The sequence below is a fragment of the Elephantulus edwardii genome, unplaced genomic scaffold (assembly GCF_000299155.1).
Source record: "Elephantulus edwardii isolate Elephantulus edwardi_28Jun2011 unplaced genomic scaffold, EleEdw1.0 scaffold00226, whole genome shotgun sequence".
NCBI lineage: Eukaryota > Metazoa > Chordata > Mammalia > Macroscelidea > Macroscelididae > Elephantulus > Elephantulus edwardii.
This window is the reverse complement of record NW_006399976.1, coordinates 4,154,895-4,176,362: the sequence shown is the minus strand read 5'-3', so window position 1 is coordinate 4,176,362 and position 21,468 is coordinate 4,154,895. Positions and strand designations below refer to the sequence as shown.

General features: G+C 38.4%; 1 protein-coding gene across 1 annotated transcript in view; it reads left to right on the top strand.

Annotated features, from left to right (window-relative positions):
• Positions 1-16,280, top strand: part of LOC102845240 (olfactory receptor 7A17-like) — a 27,522-nt gene extending 11,242 nt beyond the window's left edge. Inside the window, exon 2 of the mRNA XM_006898353.1 lies at positions 15,338-16,280. Within this exon, the coding sequence (XP_006898415.1) occupies positions 15,338-16,280 (943 nt within the window). The remainder of the gene's footprint in view (positions 1-15,337) is intronic.
• The last annotated feature ends 5,188 nt before the right edge of the window (positions 16,281-21,468 follow it).

Below are 21,468 nucleotides of genomic sequence, written 5' to 3'. Positions count from 1 at the left end.
AATTATAGAAAAAAAAAAAGAAGAAAAAAAAAATAAAAATACCACAGCTTGAATCGGGCTCACCTTAGTCCTGCAACTGACATTGTTTCTTTTCAATACCTTGGAGAGGTTACTACTGCAGACCTTTTCAATATTATGTAATGTTTTACTTCTTAACTGCTGCTACCAAGGCTATTTAAATTGGATCTCACCAAATTGAATCACTTCGATCTTCGATTTTGATGTTGCCTGTTGGTCCACTGGTGAGGATGTTTGCTTTCTTGATGTTGAGATGTAATTCATTCTAAAGGCAGTAGTCTTTGATCTTCTGCAATAAGCATCTCAAATCCTTCTCAATTTCAGCAAGAAATGTTGTATCACCTGCATACTACAGGTTGTTTAAGAATTTTCCTCCTATTTTGATGCTACGTTTTTATTCTTAAAGTCCAGCTTCTCTAATGACTCGCTCTGCACACAGATTGAAAAGGTGTGGAGAAAGGATATAGCCCTGACATACTCCTGTCTTGATTTTAAACCATACAGTGTACCACTTCTCTGTTTGGTCAACAACCAAGAAGTATGTGTCATAATAGTTCAAATAAATGTTCTGGGATTCTCATCCTTCTAAATGTTATCCACAGTTTGTTATGATCCATTCAATTAAATGCCTTTGCATAATATATAAAACACAAATCTACATCCTTCTTATATTTCCTGCTTTCAGCCAAGATCCATGCTTGATTGACTAAGGTTGACAATAGAAGAGTTCACAACTTTGAGGTATGGTGTTGGATAATAGTGCTGAATATGCCATGAACTGCCAAAAACAGCAAACAAATCTTGGGGAAGGTGTCTCCTGAGTGCTCCTTGAAGAGAAGGATGATGAAACTCCGTCTTACATATTTTGGGAATTTGTTGAGAAGATGCCAGTCCTTGGAAAAGGACATCACGCATGGAGAAGTGGAGAGTCAGTGAACGAGAGGATGACCCTCAACAAGATGGATTAATACAGTGACTGCAGAAATGTGCTCAAATAGCTCAAAAATGGCAGGGATAATGAGGATGGCACAAGATAGGGCTGGGTTCAAACAACTTGAGACACCAAACAACAACATAAATAACAACAATTCACTGTTACCTGCGTTGTTGTCGCTGTTGTTGTTGTTGTTATGAGCCGTCAAGTTGCTTGCGACTCATAGCTACCCTGTGTACAACAGCCCTAAACTCTGCTCTGTCCTGTGCCAATCGCACTGGCTCCAATACACCCATCCCCATTACCCCAGTCACTGATCAATCCATCTCATAGAGGGCCTTCCCCTCCAGTGCTGTCCGTCCACCCTACCAAGCAAGATGTCCCTCTCCAAGGACCAGTCCCTCCTTAAAACATGTCCAAAGTATGTCAGATGAAGCCTCAGAATTCTTGCTTTTATGGTTTAACTTTTTATTCTCTAATCTTTATTGTTGGTCAGATGTTATTAATTATTTCCAAGCCCCTAAATACACATTTGTTTTATTTAACCACAGAAAACAAATTCCTATGTCTTGGAGAGGGTGCAGCTGTAGAGCTCTGGAGGCAAAAATGATGGGTCTTCACCTCACATACTTTGGACATATTGCTACGATGAGCTAGTCCTTGAAGAAAGACATGATTTTGGGAAGGGTGGAGGGTCAGCAAAGGAGAGAACAGCCCTCAAGCAGGTGGACTGAGAAGGTGACTGCCGCAAAGGGTTCTTGTAGGTCAGAAGTGTGAGGATGGAGCAGCACAGGACTAGGTTCAGATCTTTTGTTCATTGTGTCGCCATGAGTCATACTCAACTCAATGGCACCTAGCAACATTATTCCCTGTGGCCTCTCCTTAAAATATTTTTTCCACCTGGAAGAACTCATGGCTCAGCATAATTATAATTGTAAACCATCCTTTTAAACCATCAATAACCTTCCTGGGAATGATCAACATTTTTTTATACAACTAAATGGAGCTTAACTATAATTTCCTGGTATTTATTTCTTTTTTATGTGGAGATATTTTTGTTTGTTTTTGTATTCAAGAGGATCTCTGATAATATATCAGTAGTTCCTTGCTAAACATAAGGCCTTACATCTCTGGCAGAGCCAATCCACCAAGCAGCCACAAAAGAAGGGTGGACAGTGAGTCCTGGTAATATAGGAGGATCAATGCTTGGCTCCTAAGTAAAAAGTCAGTAGCTTGAACACGCTTGTCACTCCCCAGAAGAGAAAAGAAGGGCTCTCCTCTATTAGGATTTACACTTTCAGTGTGGACCACGGTTTAGACTGTGAAATGATTAGAAGAAAGAACAATGTCTTACTTTTTTCCCTTTATTTATAGAGCATATGACTTAGTGTCTACCTCATAGCAGTTACTGAATGAACATTTTTGTTGAGTGACTGAAAGAACAAATGGGTAAATAAGGTTAAACAAATACTCCTGCCAAAGAAGAAAAGATAAAGTGAAATGTTAGTGAAAGATAACTCATGAATGAAAACCAACACTAGGGAGAACATAGTTGATGTATTAGTGTACTTAGACTATCAAATGCGAGGATGGTGTAGGAGAGGACGGCATTCAGATCTGTTGTAGGCTTCTGAATGGCAGCTAATGGAATCTCCCTTCAAAATTTATATTGTTGCAATCTATTTTGGAGCATTCTGAAAGCCTAGAGACTACATCTAAAGAGAAGTGTTCTCCTAAGAGGGGCTTCATCCAGAGAAGTGTTGCATATAGAATGCTAAGTATGTCTCCAAGGTCAAATTTAGTATGTTTTCATAATCTTTTTCTCTATTAGTTCAAGAGAGCTAATTGTTTCAGGGTGCACAGAGATAAAGGAAAATTTCATTAGTCAGGCTCATGGGGATATGAATTCCTTACTTAATGTCATCATCATTGTTGCTATTGTTATGTACCATCAAGTCACCTGTGAGTCATAGCGACTCTATGCTAAATAGTTCTGAACCCGGCCCTATCCTGAGCCTATCTCACTGTCTTCAACACACATACTCCCATTATCCCAGTTACTGTGTCTATCCATCTCTTCAAGGGATTTCCTTTCCTATGTAGTTCTTACACCCTTCTAAGCACGATGTCCAATACCTCTTGTACTATCTCAGCTCTATTCTATTAATGTCAGGTGATTATTAAACATAGGTATGTCTTCAGGAAGCCTCGTGAGTGGTTCTATGTTCCTGGCCTCCTTGGCGTAGAGCTCCTGACTTCATCCATCATCCAAGGGAATAAACTACATCAATCAACTCAGTGTCTTTTCTTATAATATCTAGATAATCAACTGCATCTTTAGTGTTTCTGGAGTTTATTATATGATACATGACATATATTATATTGCTAAAAATTTGGGAAGGAGGAATAGGGACAGTGAAACAAAGCTCTGTGTAGATAAAATCCCTAATTCTAAAGGGAGATTCTGGAAACCCTAAAATGTTTTATTCCTCTGCTCTACCTCATCCATGTTGGTTTGCACTTATAGGCCTCTTCCTACCAATAAATCTTTCTCTTTGCTACATTAATTCATATGGTTGTCTGTGGGAAGCCGAACACTGCATAGTTCAAAATTGGGAAAGGCGTACGCCAGGGATGTATCCTATCTCCATACCTTTTCAACCTGTATGCAGAACAGATTATCCGAGAGGCTGGGCTCTATGAGGAGAAGTGTGGCATCAGGATTGGTGGAAGATCTATTAACAATCTGTGTTATGCAGATGATACAACCCTGCTTGCTGAAACTGAGGAGGACCTGAAATGCTTGCTGCAGAGGGTCAAGGACTGCAGCCTTCAGTATGAATTGAAGTTCAATGTCAGGAAGACAAAGATTCTCACAACTGGACCAATTGGCAGCATCAGGATGGATGGTGAAGAGATTGAGATTGTTAACAACTTTAGTCTGCTTGGCTCCACGGTCAACACTCTTGGCACCAGTAGCCAGGAAATTAAAAAACGTATTGCGATGGGAAAGTCTGCTGTTAGGGACCTCTCCAGGGTACTGAAGAGCAATAGTGTCACTCTGGAGACTAAGGTGCGTCTGATACAGGCTATGGTCTTTGCAATCACTTGTTATGCATCAGAGAGTTGAACAATGACTAAGGAGGATAGAAGAAGAATTGATGCCTTTGCGTTGTGGTGCTGGAGAAGAGTATTGAATGTACCCTGGACTGCCAACAAAACAAACAGATTCATCTTAGAGAGGGTTACACCAGGCTGCTCCTTGAAGGCAAGGATTCTGAGGCTTCGTCTGACATACTTTGGACATGTTGTAAGGAGGGACAGGTCCTTGGAGAGGGACATCATGCTTGGGAGGGTGGAGGGACAGCGCAGGAGGGGGAGACCCTCTATGAGGTGGATTGATTCAGTGGCTGGGGTAATCGGGATGGGTGTGTCAGAGGCAGTGCGATTGGCACAGGGAAGAGCAGGGTTGAGGGCTGTTGTACACAGGGTGGCTATGAAGCAACGGCACATAACAACAACAACAACAGTAAACCAAATGCTCTATTAGGATATGAGGGAGGTGTAATACAAGCTGGAGTTCACCCTGAGGCACTACGGCATTGTTAAGAGTTTCTTAGTTTGTATTTATTGAATCCCTCCCTTCTGAGAAATGTATAAGGTAAACAATAGAGAAGAACTCCGCCTTATTTGCAAAAGAATTGCCCCTGATCCTTTGTTTTTGTTTTCTATTCCCTTATCATTTTCCTTTGTTTACCTTTCTGATGATTCTCAATAAATACACAGAGAGGCATGGTTTGAGGTGCTTCAGTCCTTGGAACTGTTGGCCCCTTGTCTTTTACACTCTATTTTATCTCGTTCTTAGTTGTCTGTCTCATTGTTAATAATTATAAAATTACTTTACTCTCTGTATACAACAGCTGTCTAATCAAATATGGCCAATTACAGTCCTTTTCTTCTCAATAATGCCTAGGATTTTGATCCTTATGTATTTCACTTTGTTTTTGGCAACTCGGCAGATTCATATCACATACATTACACCTTTAAATTATTAATAAACCTTGGCAATTGTTTATCTTCATTTTTAATCTTGGAAGATGAGAAAAATGAAGACTCTCCTTTGGTAGAAAGTTTTATTCTATCTGTGTCATTAAAGTAATCTGTATTTGAGAAAGGCAAATTGTCCCCAGGAACACACTGAATCCCTTCTAAGCTGAGAAATTAATCTTCTGGCTCTATTGAAAGCAATGTTTTGATGTTATTAAGGAGATTTTGAAAGTCTTTCTTCCTATTTTGGAAAGTCGAAGTCATGATAAAAATACACTAGTGAGGCTGTGAGAGACTGTATTAATATCAGAAATATTTTTATCAAATCACATTAAATTATGCTCATCTGTGTGTTGCCTGTGTCTTTTTACATTTTTTTCTTTGTATTTAAGTGAAAATGTATACGAGATATCAGTTTTTTTAATTATTCATACATGTTTACTCTGTTGTTTTTGTACGTTTTAAACTCAGAACGAATTTATAGCTGACCCTCCAGTAGATTTTCAGAGGCATTTAATCGAATGGAAGGAGGTTGCCCATCCTTCTCCCGCAGAGAAGGTGCTGGATTTCAACAGTGTGGTTTTAGAATTGCAGCAAAGAAATAGAACTGAGGCTTCCCTGGGGTTGTAGGCACCGCCATCTGGGGGTCCTTGCCTACATAACTGCAGCGCTATTTTAACAGACAAACAGAACAAGAGACTTAAGTGAGCAGAACTTTGTGCTCAGGGACACAGGGCTGACCTGGGAGCCTCTGCAAACAGGAGGCCCAGATAGAGGTCTGATATCCCACCACACCAGAGACAAAGGATCACACCAAGCCTCAAGAGAAAAGGCCAAGAGAGGTGGGGGCTCTGTGCTGAAGCAAGCACTCTCCAAGCTTGTGGGGAGACAGGACTGAGGCATACCTGGGCATATATGTACATCCATCTGGGAGTCCTTAACTCTGCCACTATAGGGCCATCCCAGGGGCAAAGCAGGACAAGAGACTTTAATGTGCACAACTTTGCCCAAAGGAATGAATTTTCTTGCCTCTCTGTGAGACTCTGCATGCAGGGAGCCCAGGAGCTAAACAGGACAAGAGATTTTAGTACACAGAACTTCAGGCAGAGGGAAGGGATTTTTGTAGCTCTCTGTGAAAGAGAGGGATGGAGGGCTGACTTGAGAACCCTTGCATGCAAGCTGCTTCAGGTGACAGCCTTAAACTCTAACCTCTTGCCACTCAAAAGATGAAGACATTAAGCTCCAGGAGAAAACATGTATGAGAAACTCCTTGGGTAAAGCACCTGGTCTCGCATCATTCAGCCTCTTCATATATGAAAGAGTCCTATAGAGTTTATTTCAGGGGATAACTTCAAGGAGAAATTTCTACAGGGCTACAGTGCAGAATAGAGAGAAACTCAAGGACTTTAAGAAAGGCAAATTTTCCCTAAAAAGACTTACAGTGGAGTAAGTATCTCACCACATTTTAACTCGGCAACTAACTGGTAACAGTATAAACACAAGAACCACCAAGAACTTGCAGAGACACTGTAGAAACAACTTAACACCCAGAAAAACTTCACATAAAGTCTAGAAAGCAACAGGCAATTTCAAACACCATGAAAAAACAAATTAAACCTTCTCAAAAAAAAAAAAAGCAGAGAATATCAGAGACCTCATTAATGCCCCCAGTCAAGAAGGCACATGATATCTGTTGATACAAAGACCTTTCAAACAGCTAAAACACAAGTAAAAGTGATTGGGGATGGGGGTCATGGGGAATGGAAGTCCTGGAGTAGAGAACCAGAAGAATATATTGGTGAAGAGTTATTTGAATAGTTACAGAAGAAGGTGCAAATCATAGACTAAATAATGGAAACTAGAGGAAAACAAATGCTCCAGAGACAAGGAGCCAGAAGTGATGTATTGATGAAGAGGAGTTTGCACAAGTACAGAAGAAAATGCAAAAATAAAAGGAAGAAAGAATTGAAACTATAAAAAGATACAAGAACTTGAAAAATCATCACAAAATAGTATATTGTCAACACAGTAATAGAAATAACAGAAAGGAATGAAAACGTAATCCAAAATACTAAGACTGAAATAGTAAAAGAGTCCAACACGTTGGAAGGGCAAAAAAGTAGAAAAGAACAGGATGAGCAGAGAGACATGGATCTAGGAGACAAGAACCTTAAAGGAAACATACAAGAAAAAAAATCAAAGATGATAAATACAGAAAATATTTAAATTATGTGGGGCGGCACCAAAAGGAATAACATACATATGATTGGAATTCCAAAATAAAAAAGGGAAAGGGGGATCACTGAGAAAATTGTGGAAGAGGTACTAGGAAAAAAATTCCCAGGCATTATGGAGAATGAGGAAATCCACATTCAGGAAGACAGCAAACACCTAATAAACTAGACCCCCACCCCCCAGAAAAAAACAAACACCAAGTCATATCACAGTCAAATTCTCCAAAATAAAAGATAAGGATAGAATATTGAAAGCAGCATGAGAAAAACTGAGAGTTACCCAAAAAGCAAAAACAATCAGATTACGTTCTGATTTTTCAACAGAAATCATACATGCAAGAAGACAATGGGATGATATACAAAAAGTTGAAAGAAAACAATAGCCCACACATGATCCTGTATCACACCCAACAAAGTTCTACATCAAATATGAAGGAGAAATCACATCCTTGGCAGAAAAGAAAGAACTTAAGGAATTTGTGAAAACAAGACCAAAACTACAAGCACTTTTTTAAGGGAAATTCTACACACACAGAGATGAGGAAAGTGGATAAACCATAATAAAAAGAAACCAAAAAAAAGAAAGAAAGAAAGAAACACAGCAAAATGGTAAAGAAAAAAACCTGGCCTGTAAGTATTCATACTTAAGGTGAATGGACTTAATGCACCAATCAAGAGGAAAAGAGTAGAAGAATGGATTAAAAAAGCAAATCCCGTTAATATGTTTTCTACAAGACAAATCTAATAAACAAAGATAAAGATAGACTTAAAAAGGCTGGAAAAATATACCAAGAAAATGGCATCCACAGAAAAGCAGGAGTGGCAATATTAATCAGTATATAGTGATTAAAGTCACAGTCGATCAAGGGGACATTACATCGATCAACATCTGTGTACCAAATGATAGAGCTGTTAAATACATCAATTAAGTGTTAATAGAACTGAAGAAAGAAATAGAATCACAATAGTGATAAGAGACTTTAACGTACCACTCTCAACAAAGGATAGGTTAACTCTAAAGAAACATAGCGAAGATGCAGACTTGAACTACAAAGTCAGACAATTCGAACTTGTGGAAGTATTCCGAGCATTCAATTCACTTTCTTCTCAAGTGCACATGGTACATTCTCCAGAACTGATCACATATTAGGGCACAAAGCAACATCTCAGTAATTTAAAAAACTTTTAAATAATACAAAGTATCTTCTCAGACCGTAATGCCATAAAATGAAAAATTAACTACAAGAGGATAAAGTTGTAAAGCCATAAACATGGAAGCTAAATAACACCCTGCTCAAACATGATTGGGGCACAGAAGAAATAAAGAATGACATTTTTAAAAAGTTCCTTCAAACAAATGTTAATAAAAACATAACGTACAAAAACCTCTGGTATTCAGCTATGGCAGTCCTCAAGGGCCAGTTCATAGCAATAGACAAGCACATTAAAAATGAAGGAAGAAGAAAAATGAATGGTCTAACTCAACACCTTCATCAAATAGAACAAGAACAATAATCTAACCCAATAGCCTCTATAAGAAAGTAAATTATAAGGATAAGAGCTGAAATCAATGAGATAAAAAACAGAAAAACAAATGAAACCATCAATAAGACAGGAGCTGGTTTTTTGAAAGGATTAATAAAATAGAATTGCAACAGAGTTTTTTACAGCTAGGTCAGGTTATAAAGAGAATTGTATTTTCATAAACAACTCATTTCAAAATATTATTGAAAATACCCATAAAGTAATCACACTTTTCCTACTTTCTCTCTATAATTCTTTTTTTTCCATTAATATTTGTTTGTCTTGCCTATTTGCCTAATGTCTACAGTAGATTGTATTTCTCTGAGACTTCTGTTTCTTTAGTGCTATTGTGATGATTATCCCCTTATTGCATATTGTAGTGTTACTTAGATCTTTGGAGAAGAAAACATACCTAGAGGTTAATAAATTGGACATTGTGGGTTACTCTGCATGTTGGAGACACACATCTAAAAGAATGATGACCTTCTCCTGGGAAGAAGGAATCAAATAGGATAAGATGTTGCAAAAAGTTCCCCATGGGCCAAAACTGGCTCAAGTGTACTTTCTGTTTCTCTCCTAGCTTAAGAGAAAGAAATCTCTCAGGAAACATAAGAGGAATACTTCATTATTGGGGCACATGGGAATTAATTTCCTAAAGTCACAGTATTGTAAATACTTCCCTGCATTATTTCAAAACTACTTAACTAAAATCAAGTGGTGAAGAAACACAATTGCGTCTTCCAGAAGCTTCACAAATGGTTCCATCTCCCTGTCCTTCCTGGGGACACAGCTTCTAACTTCAACAGGGATAAAGGAGAAACAGCCTGATGAACTCAGACTCTTCCTTGCTAGTATCTGGATGAGCTGCATCTCATCATCACAGGTGCTGGGGCATGGGGTACAGCTGAGGGCTTTCTCAGAATAGTAATTAACTATAGATATCAACAAGAACAACAAATAAAGGTAAGGATAACAGAACCAAAACTGACAAGTTTAAGTACCAGATTGTGAAGGTTAATGCTGGCTACTCTGACTTGTCTTCTTCCTCCAATCTGTCTTTTCTGGAGTTGGCTCTCCCTTACGGGAGCATCTTCTCTCAGCAGCTTCTGTCCTTGTTTCACATCTCTTTTCCCCACCCTTGTTGAAAGTATCATTTTAACTTCATCCACTTGTATCTGGTGTAGTGAGGATCCTGCTGTAAGGAAGAGGCATCAAGAGAGGAAATGTTGCAGTTAATGAAGGATAATATTTGCTTAGGAAATTACATATAGTACTTAATATCTGATGAACAACAAATGCACATAATTAAATTGGAACAGATGCCTGATCAAGTAGACAGTAGCTGATAACAGAGTTTTATATTTGAGCTTAAATTAATAGTTGATATTGAATTATCAAATAACTGGAGAGTCAGGGCAGAGATAAGCCTAAGGATGTTCACAGCCAGGCTCACAATATGGACAGATAGTTGCGGTCAATGTGAGAAATAAACCACTGCTCTTCTTTAAAAAATAGAGAGAGACGAGGGGGCACAGCACAGTGAAGGTAGAGAACGAGTCTCTGAGGAGCTGAACCAAATGCACTTCAAATACCTATTGATTAAAAGTGAAGCATGTTTGACATTTGGACTTCATTATTTTACTCAGTTTCGTAATCTCTGTATGAATTAGCATTATTAGTATTCTGATTTTAGTGATAGGGAATATAAATTTACAATAGTGGCCTAACCTGTGAAGGCCTACAGTAGGTAGAATCTAGGGAAGCTCACAGTTTGCTCTTTCAGAGTTATTTGCATTTAACCAGTCTTTGTAATTTCTTTTCAATAAGCTGTGATGGATGGATGATGACTATTTTTTTATTGGTTTGTTTACAAAGTTCATATACATTTTTTTCTACTCTATTCTTCATTTACATTGTGTTTTATACAATTATGTATATTTTATAAAATTAATCACCATTCGTTGATCAGTTTTATAGTTACAAAAAATTTGCAAAGAGAAGATGGACAGTTCCCATTAACCTCAATCTCAGTCCCTCATTATTAACATCTTCTTTCTAGAGTCCCACATTACATTTATTTTCCACCTTTCTTTTAATTCCCCTGACTCTGATAGATTATCTGATTTTCCTTGTTTTGGGTAACCATATCATGTATTAGAAGTACTCGCCTAGCCTGTTGTAAAATTTCTTTGAATTGTCACTTGCCTATTCTTATTGTCATGATTGGAATTGTGACTTTATGAAAGGAAGACCATGGGGGAAATGTCATTTTAAAAAATTACCTCAACATGACTTGTTCCTCTTGATGTTGATTTGTGCGCCCTTGGTGACCTCGTGTTTATCTGGCTCTCTCCATTTTATAGCTGCCCTTTATCCACATTTCCACATTGTTCTGTATGTTAAGAAATTACTAAAGACCACATTAACAGAATAAAATGTTACAACCCATCTCTTTGAGAGTAGATAATTTATATGAATTATTGACATAGCTTTAAAAAGATTTCTCTCATCATTTATGTATTTAATCATTTATTTATGGGAGCATAGTTTCATGGACATTTACTTTATACTTTGGTTATGATCCAATACTACTTGATCTTTTTGCTCAGAAGGTTTCAGTTTGTATATTGAGAGTTCTTTCAGTTGTCTGCTATGTTCATTAACATAGCTCCATTATTATCTTTTATATTTAAATTTTATTCTCATTTATTTACAACGTTTGAATATATTGTTTTTAACAAAAGATCCTTCTCATTTCCTTCAACCAACCTACACATCAAATCATGTAACCTTCTGATTAACATCCTACACTCCCTCCATCCTCACCCCTCCACCCTCCCGACTGCTTTGTATCCTCAGACTCATTCTACAGTAATGGTTTTATACAGTATTTGTCCTTGTGGGATTGAGTTAGGTTCACTCAGCATAATACACTTCAGTCCCTCCCAAGTTAGGATTGCTCCTGCATGATGCGTAGTGTTCCATTATGTGAATGAACCACAACTTTTCAATCCATTCCATTGTGGTTGGACATCTGGGCTGTTTCCATGTTCTTGTGATGGTGAATAATGCTGCTGTGAACATTGGTGGACAAATTTCTGTTTGAGCATCAGATCTCATTTCTTGGGATATATTTCAAGCAATTGAATAGCCGAGTCCTATGGAATTTCTATGTTGAGGTTTTTAAGAAAGAACCAAACTGCCTTCCAGATCGGTTGTACCATTGTACAATCCCACCAACAATGTAAAACAGTTCCTATCTCACCAAATCTTCTCCAAGACTTATTAATTGCTGTGATTATGGTGATTTTTATATCTTGCATTACACAACACTCCAACTTTTCCTCTATATGTTGTATGTATGCTACCTCAATTTTAAATCAGATATTTCTCCAACGAGTCCTAGTTATTTCTTTGGAGAATACTATTGGTTTTGCTCTTGTTAGACACGATTGAGTAGACCATGACTCATAATGACACTGCGGACACCACATCTGAAATTGCTCTGCCCTCTGCCGTCCTCACAATTTCGGGTATGCTGAAACCCATTGTCAAAGTCACTACGTCAATCCAACTTGCTGGTGGTCTTCCTCTTTTTCTGTGGCACTACACCTTTCCCAGTAAGATGTCCTTGTCCAAGGACTGACCCCTCCTAACAATATGCTGGAAGTACATGAGATGAAATGGCACCATCCGGTCTCTAAGGTCATTACTATTCTTACATGTTCTCAGGTCAAAAGTTACTCATCGTTTATGTTCCTGCAGGTTGTCACAGGGAGGAGATTCCCCATCCTTTACCTGTAGAACCATTGGTGAATGTCTTTAGTTTGACAGCTCATCTTACCATAAGGGCACCCACATTGATGAGAATAGGAATACTTTTAGAGCATAAAACAAAGAAAATGGTTTTTTTCTACTTTGATAATTCCACTTTCTTTTTCTGGGCCTTTTGAGGACTACAACTAGGGACTGTAAGGTTGTCCACATTAAGGAAGTTGTGACTCCATTACTTCCTTTCTAAATCTTATAAAAACAAATCCACAGTCAATTTAACTAGTCCAACTCATAATGGTGTTCTGTCTTATTTCCAAGATTAGTACAGGAAGAGACTGCCCATAAATCTCCCACAGTCTAGCTGGTGCTTTTTTTATTATTATTATTTCTAATCATTTATTGTTGCTCTTTTTTCTCTGCCCATCCCTCCCCTCCAGATCATCCCTCTCTTTAAAAAAATAAAAGAAAAATTCTTTTGTTGTTATACAATCCCTCTCCCCTAGTCCATTCCACTATGCAGTCTTCGTTCTAGATTCCTGTCATGACAATAATACCTAATCATATATCCCTTTTAAATAGTTCACTCCCTCATCTGTTTCAATGCAGTATACGTAATTTATCCCATCTTTCTCAGTCTCCCCCCAGTCCCGAGGTCAGTCCTGTTTTACAACCGTGGCACTATGCAGTATTCGTCCTTTTGTGACTGAGATATTTCACTCAGTATAATGTCCTCCAGTGTGATCCATTTTGAATAATATTGCATGAGTTCCTTGTTTTCCAATGCAGCATAGTATTCCATTGTGTGAATATACCACAGCTTGTCTACACATTCGTTTGTTGATGGGCACTTAGTTTGTTTCCAACTCCTTGCTATTGTGAACAAAGCCATGATAAACATGGGTGTGCATATATCTGCTTGGGTGGTAGTTATGGTTTCTTTATGGTATATTCCAAGTAGCGGAATTGCTGGGCCAAATGGTATTTCTATTTGCAACTTTTTGAGAAAGCGTCATACTGCCTTCCATAGTGGTAGCACCATTTTACACACCCACCAACAGTGAATAAGGGTTCCAATTTCTCCACAACCTCGCCAGCATTTGATGTTTGCTGTTTTGTTAAATTTCGCAATTCTTACTGGGGTGAGATGATATCTCATCGTTGTCTTGTGCTTTTAAAGTGATACTCTTTTACGTTAGTAGCCTGGCAGATGCAATACATTATCAGGTCTCCTTCTGTATCTTAGATTGCTCTTAATAATCTCCTTCCCTACATGTTTCTCTATGTTATTCCAATCTCCTTCTCTGTAGATTGACTCTGCCTTTCTATGTGCACATGGAACTTTGGTAGCCTAGTGGTAAGGAATTGCACTACCAACCCAAAGACAGACCGTTTAAAACCACTATAATTTCTGAAGGATAAAAATGATCAATTTCCTTCTGTATGATTCACAGCCTCTGAAAGCCTGCTGGAGAATAAGATTTTTTAATTCATGCATTGTTTTACATTTTACACTCTCACCTTCCCTTCCCCCACTGCAAGTCAATGTTTTCATTCTAGTTGATGTACAAAATTCAAATACATTGTTTTCGAGAACAGAATCTTCCAATTTCCCTCACCACCCCTCACCCCACCAAATTGTACAGCTCCATGATGAATGCTCCCTTTCCGTGCACATCCACATCCCTCTGCTTCCAGCCTCTCCTGCCCCTCCTGGATCCTCAGTATTTGTCCTTATGGGGCTGAGTTCATTCAGCATAATGCTCTCCAGTCCCTCCCAAGTTAGGTAATAATTTACAAAATCGTTGTCCTGCATGCTGCATAGTATTCCATTGTGTGAATGTACCATAATTTCTCAATACATTTATTAGTCGTTAGACCTTATTTGTGCATTTCAATGTTCTTGCAATGGTGACTAATGCTGCTCTTAACATTGGTGTACAAATCTCCATTTGTGCCTCCGTTCTCATGTTCTCGGGGTATATTACAAGCAATGGAATAGCTAGGTCATATGGAATTTCTATGTTCTGTTTTTTGAGGAATCTCCAAACTGTCTTCCAGAATGGTTGTACCATTTTACAGTCCCACTCACAATCTGTGAGAGATTCTTTCTCCCCACATTCTTAGATGTAATTCTTATGGAAAACAGTAGTCTTTGATCTTCTTGCAGTAAGTGATTCAAGACTTCTTCATATTCTATTTTAAAGGTTGCATAATTTGTATTATACAGGGTCTTAATGAGTTTTCTCCCAAATCTGATCCCATATTCTTATTTATACTGTTCAGCTTCTTGAATGATTTGTTCAGCTTACAGAATGATACAAAGAATATTTTGCTCACTTTAAAACTAATTCTACATTATTATATTTTAAAACAGTGAGCCTGATAAATAATTTTATTTATATCCGATCTTTTGACTTCAGCACCACCATTATACATTCATTGTACTAAGGGAAATAATTTTTTCAATTACTTTTCACTGCTCTTCCCAGTGCCTTTAAAAAAATAGCATAAAGTAATTCTTAAAATAATTATTTTAATAAGCATAACAAAATCTCAAGAGGTTTGTACAGAAATAGATGGCCTTCTGAAAAAGTTGAGATTAGAAGTAAGAAAGTTAGTTTCTGGGGCAAGGAGAAGGTACAGCAGTTTGCAATCCATAAAATTCCCAGTTAAAAAGCTCTAGATTTAGACAACATGCAAGAATTAGTTAAAAATTACTTTTAATATAAACAACTGCCTGTTAGGTTGTTCAGTGCTTGTGGCTCAGTTTGTGTTGCTCCTTTCTCTTTTCCAGTGGTTTCAGCAGCTACATGGAACCGGAAAATCAAACACAAGTTTTGGAATTTATTCTTCTGGGGCTCTCAGAAGAGACAGACCTGCAGCCCCTCTTCTTCGGGCTGTTCCTGTCCATGTACCTGGTCACCTTCACTGGGAACCTGCTTATCATCTTGGCCACCATCACGGACTCCCACCTCCACACGCCCATGTACTTCTTTCTGTCCAACCTCTCTTTTTCAGACATCTGTTTCACTTCCACCACAGTCCCAAAGATGCTTCTGAACATCCAGATGCAGAACAAAGTTATTACTTATGAAGGCTGCATTACTCAGATGTATTTTTTCATTCTTTTTGGAGACTTAGACATTTCCCTGTTGACAGTGATGGCCTATGACCGGTTTGTGGCTATCTGCCATCCCCTACGCTACACAGTCATCATGAACCCCAAGGTGTGTGGCCTCCTACTTCTGGTATCCTGGTTACTGAGTTTTCTGGAATCTCTCTTACACTGCTTACTGGTTTTGCGGTTGTCTTTCTGCACAGACCTGGAAATTCCCCACTTTTTCTGTGAACTTAGTCAGGTAATCCAAGTGGCTTGCTCTGACACTTCCCTCAATGACTTGGTTCTGTGTTTTGCATCAGGACTTTTGGGTGTTATTCCACTCACTGGGATCCTTTTCTCTTACACTAAGATAGTTTCCTCTATTTTGAGAATTTCATCAGCTGGGAGCAAGTATAAAGCCTTTTCCACATGTGGATCTCACATCTCAGTGGTTTCCTTGTTCTATTGTACAATTCTTGGGATTTATTTCAGTCCTTCTGTTTCCCAAAACTCTAGGGCCAGTGCAATAGCATCAGTGATGTACACTGTGGTCACTCCCATGCTGAACCCCTTTATCTACAGTCTCAGAAACAAGGATATAAAACAGGCCATAAAAAGACTTTTCAACCAAGAACAAAATTTTGCATAATAGTATCATTTTGAAGCTCCGCATCAAGAAGACAAAGATTCTTACCACTGGCCCAATTGGCACCACCATGTTATATGGAGATGAGATTGAGGTTGTTAACAATTACAGCTTGCTCAGCTCCACAAACAACACTCTTGGCACCAACAGTGAGGAAATCAAAAGACAAATTGTAGTGGAAAAATGTGTTGTCAGGAACCTCTCCAGAGTACTGAAAAGCAGAGAGAGACTAAAGTGTGCTTAATCCAGGCCATGGTCTTCAAAATTACTTACTATGCATCAGAGAGTTGTACAATGACTAAGGATGACAGAAGAAGAATCGATGCCTTCAAACTGCAGTGCTGGAGAAGAGTTTTGAACATACCATTGACTGCAAAGAAAACAAATAGGTCTATCTTGGAGAGGATGAAACCAAGTTTTTCCTTGGACAATGGGATTTTGAAGCTCCATCACACATACTTTGGCCAGCAGGGACTGATCCTTAGAGAAGGTCATCATGCTCTGAAGGCCAGAGGGACAGCACAGGGGAGGAGGACCCAGGTGTCATAGAAAAATACAATAACTAGGGTAATGGGGACTGATGTGTGTCAGGATCAGTGACACTGTCTGAAGACAGGGCAGACTTCAGAGATGCTGTATATAGGATCACTATGAGTAGCAGTTGACTTGACAGCATATAACAACAACAACATGGTAGCCTAGTGGCAAGAAGTTGCACTGCAATCCCAAAAGCACGCAGTTTGAGGCCACCAGCAGCTTCTTGGAAGAAAGACGGCCAATCTCCACCTTTGCGATTAACTGTCTCTGGAAACCTGCCAGACGGTCAGCAATGGGTTGGCTCCAATTTGCCGGTACACAACAAGAGTAACATTATCACTTCTCTCAAATCAGAAAGTTATGAGTTATAGAGCTGAAGCATAATGAAGACCCTAAACATTAATTCAGAAGTTGATATTGTTTTCAGATTAATCTTCTTTGGTTTATATATTTTATGCAAAAATTGGAGATATTTTTATTTAATTTGTAAATGACAGCCAGTTTCTTTTCATCAGTTCTGATGACCTAGTGGTAAGGAGTTGTGCTGTCAACCTGAAGGCACGCAGTTCAAACCCACCAGCTGCTCTGTGAGAGAAAGATGGTCAATCTCCTCCTGTGGGATTTACTGCCTCTGAAAACCAGCTAGAGGGCCAACTATGAGTTGGTTCCAACTAGTGAATGCACACTAACCTCTGTGTTATTTCTTCAAACAGATATAATACTAAGTATTTTAAGCAAGAGGTTTGTAAGCTTGTGTTTATTAATTGGTGAGAAATGTCTTGTAATATGTCCTTGATGTATTGGGAATGATCTTTTGAAAAACACTGAAAAGTAGAGCAGCTGAGAACATTAATGCCTCTTCTATCATCAGGAAGATGAGGGAATCTAAAACTCCAGTGAGATTATTGACTCTAAGAATATGTTGCATTTCATTGTAGCAGGAATATTTTGTTATAATTGCTGACTCTAGTTTCACTGTGCTGCCACATACGTGCTACTTTTACAAAGGGCCGGAACATCACTTCTTGGCACACACGATGTTACTGACTGGGAAGTTTGAATTCAGAGATAAGAACATATTTGTTGCATCTTGTTGAAAGGGAAGAAGACTTGAAGGTTTATTGATGAAGATCAAGGACTATAGTCTTCAGTATGGATTTACTCCTCAACATAAAGAAAAAAGTCTTCACAGCTGAGACAACAAGCAACATCATAATAAATGCATAAATATTGACATTGTCAGGGACGTAATTTACTTGATTTAACATTGGACCATTGAAGATCATAATGTGGTAACTCTAGTGAGTTGATTTTCCCTATTCTGAAGGATTGCATTTGAAGTCTAAAGTGTGTTTTAGTAGTTTTTCTACAGACTTTTACAAATTTTCTTGAAGTTTGCATTCTTTATTATGAATAGAACCTAGCAATTCTATTCTTTTATCTGCTGTCAAGGTCATTGCTGTTAAGTGCCATCAAGTCACAGGCAACTCATAGTGATCCTATGAACGAAAGTCCTCGGCACTTGCATGTGTGACTTCCATCCTTTCTCCAGGTTCATAGGGTTTCCAGAACCAAGCTATTTATGGAAGTGGATGCCACTCCTGCTTCCAAGCTTGTTTCAACTGGGGAGCTCCACCAAACACTGTCCACCATGAGTAACCATTATTGCATTTGACACATCAGTGTCACAGTGTCAGCTTCACAGCAACCACAAGTTACCTCTGTACAGCAATTGGACACACCAGGGCCATACGACCTAAAGAATGTTTGAACAAAAACAATGAAAAACAGGCCTTAGGGCCATGGATTAGAGTCAACCACCTTTGGCTTGATAGCATTGCTTTCTGTCCACTAGGCCAACTGGTCTCTCTCTGTGTTGTTAAGTGTCGCCGGGTCATAGGTGACTCATAGCAACCCTATGAACAAAAGTCCTCGACACTTCGCCTGTGTGACTGTCATCCTTTCTCCAGGTTCATAGGGTTTCTGGAGGCAAGCTTCAAGGACCACTTCAAAATATTGACGAGAAAGTATATCCATTTAAAAACTAAGGTGCAGATAACTCAAGCCATGATCTTTTCAATTGCTTTATAAACAAGTGAAAGTTGGAACATGAACACACACACATACAAAATATAACAACCCCCAAAATGAAACCTATAGATACTGATCTTACAAAATACAGACTACAAGGGACATAAAATTACAAAACACTAATACTAAATATAGAACAAAAATGAAGTTAATGGAGAGATACTCTGTGTTCATAAAACAAGAGTCTAAAATACTGTGAAGATGTCATTTTTTCCCAACTTGATCAAACATTTCATTCACTCCAAATAAAAATCCAAGACAGCTATTTTATAAATGTTAACAAAATGACTCTGAAGGTTTTGTAAAAAGACAAAATATTAAAGCAGTCAAGAAATTACTGATGTAGAACAACAAAATACAAGGACTCATTACTTGACTTCAAGAGAAAATGAAAGTAACGAACAATGCATGGATAGTGAAGAATAGATACACAGGTCATAGGAAAGAGGAGAGAGCCCAGAAAAAGATCCATATAGATAGTAAGCAAATCTTTTATTAAAAGGTGGGACAAGAACACCTAAAAACGACTAATCAGGGAAAAACATACTTTTCAAACTCTTTGACAAATGAAGTTGCAACAATTAGTGTTTCTATAAAACAAATTAACCTCAAATCAGATCATTCACTTTTTTTAGATCATTCACTTTTAACAAAAAGTAACATAAATCACATCGGAGGCCTAAATATAAAGTTAAAAATAACAAAATTTCTAGGAGAAAACAGAACTGTAGTATAAATGAAAAATATTGGAAACATCATAAATTGTCAAAAGAAGCAGCAAATCTATGTTGGAAGAGGAAGTTCAGGCAGGGTGCTCCTTAGAAGCAAGGATGATGAGGCTTCATATCCTATACTTTAGACATGTTTTGGGGAGGGGCCAGTCCATGGAAAGAAGACATCCTGGAAAATTGAGAGCAAGAATGGGACGGAAATATCTTGGTTGTTGTTGAGTAAAATAGGGTCAGAACTGACCCAGAGTTGACACTCCAATAGTTTTCAGAAACAATTCATCACACAGGAATAGATTGCCCATCTCTCTGCCACAGAGCAGCTGGTGGCCTCCAACTGCATGCCTCAAACTGGATTTCAGCGCAGCTTCTTACAGTAGGACACAAGAGATCCTTAGGCGGTCAACTGACAAAGTGACTGTAACAATGGCCATAAGTACGGCAGAGGTGGTAAAGATAGCACAGGATTGGGCAGGTTTTGTTCTTCTGTGCATAGTCGCAATGACTCAAAATTGACACGACACATAGGAACAACAGCACACAGGTTAAAAGGAGAAGAGATCATTAGAAGAAAGTTGTACATTGTTCCTGCCAAAATCTGCCACACTCATGGGCTGCTGTTTTCACAACTGTTGGCACAGAATGCCTGGAAAGGTGCTAAGCAAGTGTATGTTAAAATGTCAAAACACTCTATCATGTTTCATCAAGTCTCCTGTGACTCATAGCTACCCTGTGCACAATAGCTCTGAACCCGGCCCTATCCTGAGCCAGTCTCATTGTCTCCAACACACATACCCCCATTATCCCAGTTACTGTGTCTATCCATCTCATCTGGGGTTTTCCTTTCCTGTGTAATGCCTCCACCCTTCTAAACATGATGTCCTCCTTCTGGGACTTGTCCTTCCTGGTCACTTGTCCAAAATATGCAGAAAGTGTAAATAAAATAAAATATCTCTTTTACTATGTCAGCTCTACTATATTAATCTCAGGAAATTATTAAACATGGGTATGTCTTCATCAATCAACAACCTCAGTCAACTCAGTGTCTTTTCTGATAATATCTGGGTAAGCCACTGCATCTTCAGTGTTTCTGGAGTTCATGATACGATGTATGACATATATTATATTGCTAAAAATTTGTGGAGGAACGAGAGAGACAGTGAAACAAAGCCCTGTGTAGAAAAGTCCCTAATTCTAGAGGGAGGTCCTGGAAACCCTAAAATGTTTCTCTTCCTCTGCTCTACCTTGTCCGTGTTGGCTTAAATCACAGGACTCCTTCTACCAATAAGTCTTTCTCATTTCTACAATAATTCATATGGTTGGCTAATTAAAAATTGTCAATTACAGTCTATTTCTGCTCAATAATACCTAGGATTTTGATCCTTATGCATTTCACTTTGTTTTTTACAATCCCAGTGATTCATATCACATACATTCCACATTCCAATTCTTAATAGAACTTGGCAACTGTTTCTCTTCCTTTGTAAGCTTGGAAGATGAGAAAAAGGAAGACTCTGCTTTGGGAGAAAGTCTCATTCGATCTGTATCATTGAAGTAATCTGTATTTGAGAAAGCAAATCATCACCAGTTAAATACTGAGTGCCTTCTAAGCTGAGAAATGCATCTTCTGGCACTACAGAAAGCACGGTTTTAATGCTATAAAGGAGATCTTTTTATTTTTGTTTTCTTTTTCTTTTGGAAAGTGCAAGTCATGACAAAAATACATTAGTGAGGGGGGAGGGTTGGGAGGGGAGAAAATTGCAACAGTGAATGAATGGAAATCCAACGTCTGTAAATTTTCATTGAAATTAATAATAAATTTTTTAAAAAAAGAA